The sequence below is a fragment of the Artemia franciscana genome, chromosome 15 (genome assembly GCF_032884065.1).
Source record: "Artemia franciscana chromosome 15, ASM3288406v1, whole genome shotgun sequence".
In the NCBI taxonomy this organism is placed as follows: Eukaryota; Metazoa; Arthropoda; class Branchiopoda; order Anostraca; family Artemiidae; genus Artemia; species Artemia franciscana.
In genome coordinates this window covers 40,148,829-40,157,811 of record NC_088877.1, presented here as the reverse complement: position 1 = coordinate 40,157,811, position 8,983 = coordinate 40,148,829, and the positions used below count along the sequence as shown (strand labels likewise).

General features: G+C 36.2%; 1 protein-coding gene across 1 annotated transcript in view; it reads left to right on the top strand.

Annotated features, from left to right (window-relative positions):
• Positions 1-5,571: 5,571 nt before the first annotated feature.
• LOC136036468 (Fanconi anemia group A protein homolog) overlaps positions 5,572-8,983 on the top strand; it is a 74,402-nt gene continuing 70,990 nt past the window's right edge. The window contains exon 1 of the mRNA XM_065718717.1: positions 5,572-5,708. Within this exon, the coding sequence (XP_065574789.1) occupies positions 5,596-5,708 (113 nt within the window). The 5' untranslated portion in view covers positions 5,572-5,595. The remainder of the gene's footprint in view (positions 5,709-8,983) is intronic.

Genomic DNA, 8,983 nt, shown 5'->3' with positions numbered 1-8,983 from the left:
ATGAAATCTCTGGCCACATGGAAACTGTCAGATGTCTCCCAAGAATGGCAGCTAAGAGTTTGCCATCATCTATCTCGTTCATTGGTTTTGGCTCATCAGTTGCGTTCTGTTCAGTGCACCCTCTATTCTAGAACTTTCGGGAATTTCCCGAAAATCTTGCAATATCGGAGCAGTAAAAACGCTTGGACATAGAAGTGCCAAAGGTTTAAATCAGGCCCTGAGTATACAAAGTTTGACTTGCTCTTTTACTTAGATCCTTTAGTGAAAGTAAATAGTACTAGTCATGACTGTGACAATTATTATGGATAGTTAAGATTTATGCTATACGAATTGTTTACCGAAAATGGAAGACACAAAAGGAGGAAATGGTATGACCTATTGAACAAATGTTGTGTTACTATTTGACGTTTTATGGACCAGTGGAAAGTTAATCATTCAATATAAATATACGAAAACTTTTTTTTTCTGAACAACATATGAAAACTGGGCTTTCAACTGGTCGATTCATTCTAAGTATTGTCCTTAAAACACCTAATGCAAACGCGGGATTAAGAGAAAAGGCTTAGAAATAAAAAAGGTGGTATAGAATTAGAAAGAAGAGACTCCTGGCTTAGAAAGAAAAGATGAAAAACTTGGGCATTGACGTTTTCCCCTACTTAAGATAAACATGAGAATGAATTTTTGAGTGAAATGGAGAAATAATGGGAAGTGAAGCTATTAATAGGAACCCCATGAAAACCAATTATAATTAGCGTTTTTCTAAAAAGTCAATTTCCTAGAAATTTTATTATGCAGGATAACAGTTTTCACAATTTTGTGAGCTCAGAGGTGAGCGGTTCTTGATTGTTTCCATGTGACCTGTTACATAGTGAGCATTTAATTGGACGTCTCAGGGAGGAATCTTATTTATATATTGAGACATAAGGGGTTATCAATAACAGTGTCTGGCTTACTTGAAAGATCAGGGCCTAATAGGTCATAAGCAAAACATATAAATTAAACAAAGAATTTACCATTAACGGCCACTTTTAAGACAGAAGAGTCCTGACTGTGGCCGCAATTCTAACCATCATGATCTGCTAAATAATTTCCTCAAATGATTTTGAAGAAAAAAAAATCCTTGGAGGGGGGGTAAAAAATAATTAATATTAAATACTAAATAAATAAATACTCTTTCCTCTTATCACACTTCTCTCCTTTTTAAAAAATGGAATTTAACCATTCTCTTGAATGATGCCAGACTTACTGCCGCTCTGACCGATTCTGGAAGGTCATTCTAGACGCTGACACCTATATTCTTGAGAACAAATCCTGCTCTCGTTGTATTTCTTCTCTCGTGAGTCAAATCCTCCGAATTCCGGGTAAAATAAGGGTGATAAAAGAGTTAGTTTAAAAAAAATCATTAAAGTACTCAGGGCTTACCTTATTTACACTTTGAAAAACAAAAATCGCCAGCTGGTAATCACGTAGCTCGCCTATGTTCAAAATATCGTTCTTTCTAAAACACTCCGCAGTATTCTGACAGTTTTGAAATTCTCCTATCAGACGCAGTGCTTTGTTTTGTATTATTTGAGTTCTTTTATAATTCATCACGAAATTGCTTGCCCAAACAGAACAACCGTACGTGATGTAGGGGTGCACAATAGCACTGTATAACAATTTGACAACTGCTACCGGGAACACTTTTTTCAGCCTCCTCATCACTCCCGATCCTCTAGCTGCTTTTGCTGACACTATTTCACCATGCTTCTTCCAAGACAAATTACAATCAATATAAAATCCGAGATATTTACAAAAAAAAACACCTGTGTTATGCCAACACCGTTATAAAGCACATTTTCAAGAAGTTCAGGTACACCAGTTCTACTAAACACCATAAAATTTGTTTTTCTTGGATTTACTGAAAGTGAGCTTAGAGCTGTAAAAACATGAAGCCGACTAAGGACGTGGTTCGCTTTTTGCACAACCTCTTTTGAAGTCCGGGCAAACACTGTGATAGCTGTATCATCGGCGAAAGAGGTTAAAACTGAATCATTTAGATAAAATCGAAGAGTATCCACATATACCAAGAAGAGTATCGGGCCAAGGACTGATTCTTGGGGAACACCACAATTTATAGGTATAGCTGCACTAGATATATCACTCATCACCACCTTCATTGATCTTCCACACAGATAAGACCGAAACCAACTTAATGCTGTATCTTTAATTCCAAGGTTCCGCAGTCTTTTCAGTAGAAGCTCAAAATCCACAGTGTCAAACGCCTTCTTCATATCAATAAAAATAGTTAGAGGGATCAAATTATTTTCTAACGCACTATTTACACAATCTAATAGGTGATGAATGGCATGCACTGTAGAATGACCTTTTCTAAAACCAAACTGCGAATCTGACAAAAACCCAAGCGAATTCATGTACTCGTATATTTTCTTATACACTACTTTTTCATAAATTTTTGAGAAGAGCGGTAGAATGGATATTGGTCTCCAGTTGGAAATATCTCTTTTATCGCCTCCTTTATGGAGGGGTATAACCTTTGCCCGCTTTAGCTCGTCAGGAAACACACCTTTTTGAACAGATAAATTGACTAGATATAATATCACAGGTAAGAGATACGCAGCAACTGTTGTAAATGCTTTAATGTTTAGGCCATCAACACCAGCTGCATTAGATTTGATCGATTTCACTGCTTGGGTAATGTCATCCATAGTACATTCGGTAAAGTAAAATGAGTGATGAAGACCACGGTTATCGTCAAACTCCTCAGTATCTAGCTGTCCGCTTTGATCTTTTGCCTCTTGGTTTATTTGCGATCCTATTTTAGTAAAAAACTTACAAAACTCTTCACTAACTTCTTGCCTCCCACTCACAGTTCTTTCACCTATGGCTAACTGTTCAGTTGATGCTGAATCCTTACCATTACCGAGAACGCTTTTAATAGTCAGCCAGGTCCCTCTAATGTCTCCTTTCTGCGATTTTAATTTCTCTCCGAAATACTCCCTCATTTCAGCTTGTCGTGCAGAATTCACCCTATTTCTTGCCTTTCTGTACTCTTCCCAACTGTTATCATTCTCACAATTGAGATAATCTGAGAATAGTTGGTCTCTCTTCTTCATCATTTCTAGTATCTCTTCCGTAATCCATGGCTTCCGCGGTTGGTCTTTCTTCTTAGTTGCAGATTTTAATGGGCAACACTGATCATAGATGGGAGACAAAACGCTCATAAATTTATCAAAAGCATTCGAGGGGTCTTCTTTCTCCGCCATGACTTTTTGCCATGATACTGTGCTGATTTCTTCTTTAAATTTCCTGAGATTTTCATTGTTCATCATTCTGAATTGAAGCTTAGTAGTGGTTTTATGTTTACAGCCAAATCTTTTAATGGTGCAAAATAATGGTAGATGGTCCGACCCAGGGTATAAGACAACATCAGCACAGCACTCCACAATTGCATCCGAAGAAAGGAAGATATTGTCAATCAGGGTTGCCGAATGATCTGTTATCCTAGTTGGGATTGAAACTGCGGGATAAAGGTTATGTGAAAGCATAAGGTTAAAAAAAATCAAGGTTTACTCCTTCTAGATTTAAAAGATCAAAGTTGAAATCGCCTAAACAAATACATTGAGTTTAGTACTTGACATTCTTTGAAGAAATCCATCGAATTCTCCAAAAAAATCATCTGGGTCTGCGCTGGGCGGCCGGTAAACCAAAGAAATGATGAACTTTCTATTTTTCTCTAACTCTATTTCTATTGATAAGGTTTCGAGCTTATCTACATTCCAGAGAGTTAAATCATCTCGAATTACGTAATCCAAAGAATTTGCTAGCAGAGAAGTCAAACCTCGTCCTCTCATTGAACTCCTTGATTTTGATACAAGTTTATAGCCTGGAAAAAAATGTGACGAGAGGAAAGGGTCTTCAGTTACGAACGACTCGCAAATCCCTAATACTTCTACCTCATTTTTATAAAGATCTACCAGACGGGTGACCTCATGGTGGTTAGACTTCAGATGACAATTCCACTGAGCCACAGTCAAAGACTCAGATTGCCCAGGCATTTCAATATCACTTAACCGAATATATTTGCTACTCCGCAGCGGCTTAAATGGATGACCCACAAAATCATTCGCTACCGATAACGACAAAACATCTTCAATACGAAACGGCGAACTTTGCAACAAGTCCAAACGGGACTGCTGCATATCATTATTTACTTAAACAGCCATTCTTAATATAGTACAGACCGCATTTGACGGTAAGGAAATATACAGAAGAGGGATAACGAAAAAACAAAAAATATTCTAAACTCCAAGAAGAAAAAGAAAAAAATTAACGGAAATGAAAACGATTATCACTATCACTGATATGACAGAAGATCATCGATACCCCAAATACGCTGAATGGGACTAACACTAGACTGTCGCACAAAAACTCTCCCCTGATCTGACCATACACATCGGTTTCCAAATTTATCTCTGGCAGCATTCGGTAAATCACGCTTTTTCATTGTGAGATTTTCAGATACAAAAATTCCACTACTTGCAAGATTTTTCTTTGCTTTGAAAACGGCGCTAGCAATGTCCTTAGAACGAAATTTCACGAGCAAGGGAGCCACCTTGTCCGGTCTTTGTGAGTTACTAGAACCCAGACGGAACCAATGAACACTCACAACATCGGAATTTGCGATACTAGACAGCCCCATTTGGTCACCTATGATATGATTAATAGCTGGATTTGGATTTTGCGATGGGTTCTGTTTCACACCGTTAAATAAGAGAGAATCTAGCTTAGCTTCCTGCTCATAATCGTCAACTTTCGCCTCTAGTTGAGTTACCCTGTTCTCAAGGATTTCAAAAGCATGCAAGTAACTTTTGAGCTGTTTTTCAATGATGTTAAACTTTGGGCTAAATTCTATAATGATCGCATCGTGTATTTCTGAAACCATGGTCTCTGTCGGAAACTTGGCAGTACTAGCCGCTGGAGTTGACCCGGTCGATTTCAGTTTTTCGGCTATTTTCTTTTCAATTGTCTCGGATAAATTTTTCTTTGTAGCGATCAAATCCTGCTCGGTAGCATTAACAAGATTTCGCAATTTTGCTGCACAATCAGCAGCAGTATTTGAACCCTTCATAAATTGTTTATAAACATCCGGATAATCACGTAATTCATCAAATACAGCGTGCATTTTGCTCCAGCACTGCCTACTCACGGGAAAGAGGTTTTAAAACAACGAAGGAATTCCATGGCTATTTATAAACTCTTATATATCTCCTAAAAATAGCAACTGAGAAATCGGTATCACCTCTCTTTTCATTACTCTGGGCTAATCAGTTGCTTTCGGGTCATTGCTTCTGCAATCCCCAGAATTTTCAGGGATAACCTCAAAATCTCGCAAAAAAGAAGTGGAAAAAATTTTTGGGCCTAGAAGCGTCAAATTTTTAAACCGGCCTTGTCTCACGGGTCGTTGAAAACCCCTCTTCTAGGGAATTTAAATTCGATCGTGGTGATCACTGGATATTCTTAAATCCGCCTAGAATTTGACACTCAATTTTCAAATTCAAAAAATATAAACGTGTTTCCGCTACCTAAATAAAAATGCCTTTGGAAAATTCTGAAATTTCATTTAGTGTCACGTTGGCTTTAAGAAATAGTTTGGGAGCAGATCTATATATCTCTGAAAAGCTAGATCTCTTACAGGAAATAATAATGTTGGTACTATAGCCTGTTATAATTAGTCTAGCCTAAATTCATAACAAGCTAAACTTACACTATATTTTTTTAACTCTTTGGAAAAGGTTGATATAAGGGTAAGAGTATTGGCTAAGATAAAGCCCTCTTTTGAACTGAAGAAGATATTAACTAAAGAATATTTTAGCAGGCCCACTAAGAACTGTTTCCAGTAGGTGAGATTTGCAATGTAGCCTACAAAACAATATACCTACAACACAAGTGAGTGCATCACTTGATGTCTTTTCTTGTGCTCTTTCATATTTCAGTAGCTGTTTCTAAGGAAAATTACATTTTTAGCCCTTAAAGAGGTTAAAAGGCTCAAAACAGGGTAAAATTCTAGTTAATTGACTTCTTGCTATCTTGGAAAGGGTTTAGGTTAGGAAAATGAAACTTTCAGGGATGGGTCTACAGGCTAAAGTATGTCCCAGGAAGGTATTTTGAATTACCTACCTCTACTCCTCCCTCTAGAGGGCCCTGACCTTTGATGACCTTTAAAAATAGGCTATGTGTTATAAAAGTGAAACCTTACAAAATAGATCTTCTGCTTAATTGAAGTACAACAAAATTGTTGGTAAAATTCTAGTTAATTGACTTCTTGCTATCTCAGAAAGGATTTAGGTTAGGAAAATGAAACTTTCAGGGATGAATCTACAGACTAAAGTGTGTCCCAGAATGCATTTTGAAGTAACTACCTTGACTCCTTCTCCCTCTTGAGGGTCCTGACTTTTGATGACCTTTAAAAATACGTGTGTTATAAAAGTGAAACCTTGCAAAATAGATCTGCTTAATTGAAGTACAACAAAATTCTTTTCAGCTTCATAACTTTGCTCAATTCCATTTTATAAGGTTTTAAGGATATGCAAATACATTTCTTAAATTTTGAAAAAAAATTGATAAGGTTCAAAATTCTACTCAAATAACAGGAATTGCATTTTCAGAACTAAAGGCAGAAAAAAGCAACTATTAACTGAAAATTAAGGTAAAATGTTGTTTTGTCAAAATTTCAATAGGTATAGACCTGTCATGTAGGCAAGCTTCCAGGCCTTCTAGAGGGAGAAGGAGTGGAGGTGGGTAGGCTACTTTAAAATACCTTCCCAGGACATACTTTGGCCTGTAGACCCATCCCTGAAAGTTTCATTTTCCTAAACCCATTCTAATTTTCCTAAAACATTCTATTGCCTAAACCCTTTCTGAGATAGCAAGGAGTCACTTAACTAGAATTTTACCAAATTGTTTTCAGCCTCATAACTTTTCTCAATTCCATTTTATAAGGTTTTAAAGATATGCAAATACATTTCCTAAATTTTGAAAAAAAAAAACATTGATATGGCTCAAAATTCTACTCACATAACAGGAATTGCATTTTCAGAACTAAAGACAGAGAAAGGGCAACTGGTAACTGAAAATTAAGGTAAAATGTTGTTTTATCAAAATTTCAATAGGTGAAAATATAAGCAAATTTCAGGGCCCTTCAGATGAAGAAGGAATGGAGGTGGGTACTTTAAAATACCTTCCCAGGACATACTTTAGCCTGTAGACCCATCCCTGAAAGTTTCATTTTGTTAACCTAAACCCTTTCTGAGATAGCAAGAAGTCACTCAACTAGAATTTTACCCAAAACAGCCCATAGCACTTAGAAGTTAGAAAGCCTTTTTGAAAAAAAAACTGTCTAGTGAGCAGAACTTGCCATCTGTAGCTGATTCAGGAATAGTAATTATTATTTTCCTTAGTATTAATAGTAAATTGTTATTTAGAAAACAGCCTTCAGAAACTTTCAAAAAGAGCATTTAACCACTGAAAAATAATGCCAGTTTTGCTCTGATGTAATATTAGAGGTACTTAAAGCTTTTTTATTAAAAAAAACAAATTTGTTTTTGTAATAACATTTACTATCAAGACTAAAGAAAAAATTCATTATCAATCCTGAATCAGCTAAAAATGACAGTGTTTTCTCAAGAGACAGTTTTTTTTAAACATATTTTTCAACTTTTGGTAACTATGGACTGTTTAATCTTTCAGTGCCACAGCAAGTGTTCAAAATAAAATTTGCTCCAGAAATGATTACTAAACCATGAAAGAGCATTAGGAAAGGCATCAAGTGATGTTGGTTATTCATTTTTTATCTTAGCTAAATTAGCCTATGTTGTAAACTGTAAATTCATCCTTTTCCCAAATATAGGGCTAGGCCTATCATGCTGGTTTTCACCATAACAATTGTAGTCCCTAAAGTAGGGGCTAGGAACATCACACATGGGAGGGGAACCCCCCAGTGTTTTTGGTCACTTGGTTAAAAAAGAAGTCAGTAAAATTGTGGTGCTTTGTGCCATGATTTTTCTGACACCATTAAAATTCTTTGTTTGGTTCAATAAAGACTACAAAGAAACTGACATATCATCTACAGAAATGTCTAACTTGGTTGGTAAACACAGTACTTTTTACCAACTCCTGCCTTGAATTTATAAATGGTGCAACAATTTTCCATTTGGTTAAATAAACATCATTAAAGTAGTGACATGTCATGGACCAAAATCTGAATCTTGGTTGGTATATGCAGTGGTTTTACTGACTTGTGCAGTAATTTTAAATAGGCTATTGTAGGATATTCAAAAAGGGACATTATGTTAATTTTTGACAAAACTAGCTGGTAAAAATGACAAGCCAATTCATAAAATCTCTTGCTCTCCCCAGTATTTTAGCTAGTAACAACCCTGGCAGGAGCACATCTGAGAGGGGGTAGAAATCCCCCCCCCCAAGTTCTAAGGTGTCAGAATGCAGTACCAATTATTTTTTAGATACCCCCTCTAAACTATATGCTAATGTATGTTGTTTTTTTTAAGTTAGCACTATTTCTCCATATACACCAATTAATGATGAGTGATAGGTACATAAAATAATGTAAGTAACAAAATCAACAAAGTATTGTACATAGCCTAGGGTAAAATCTGGCCTTATTAGGAGGGAGGAGGCCTGGGGCACCACTGTCATGGTTGCAGTGTGATATATTGCAAAATTAGGAAGAAAATGTTTCCTCTAAAAATTGATAAAAGTTGCATCTCTCAAAAAGAAAAATGTTATTCCATAACCCAGCTTCAAAATAGCAAACAAAAATATTCTTTGTGATAAGTTATTACCTCATTTAGGAAACATGTTGTTTCACAAGCCAAGAAAAAAGAGAGTAGATCTTGGGAAAGATTCCATCTGCACAATTAGGTCTTTTCAAGAGAAATCCATTCTTCAAAACAGGTTGAACATA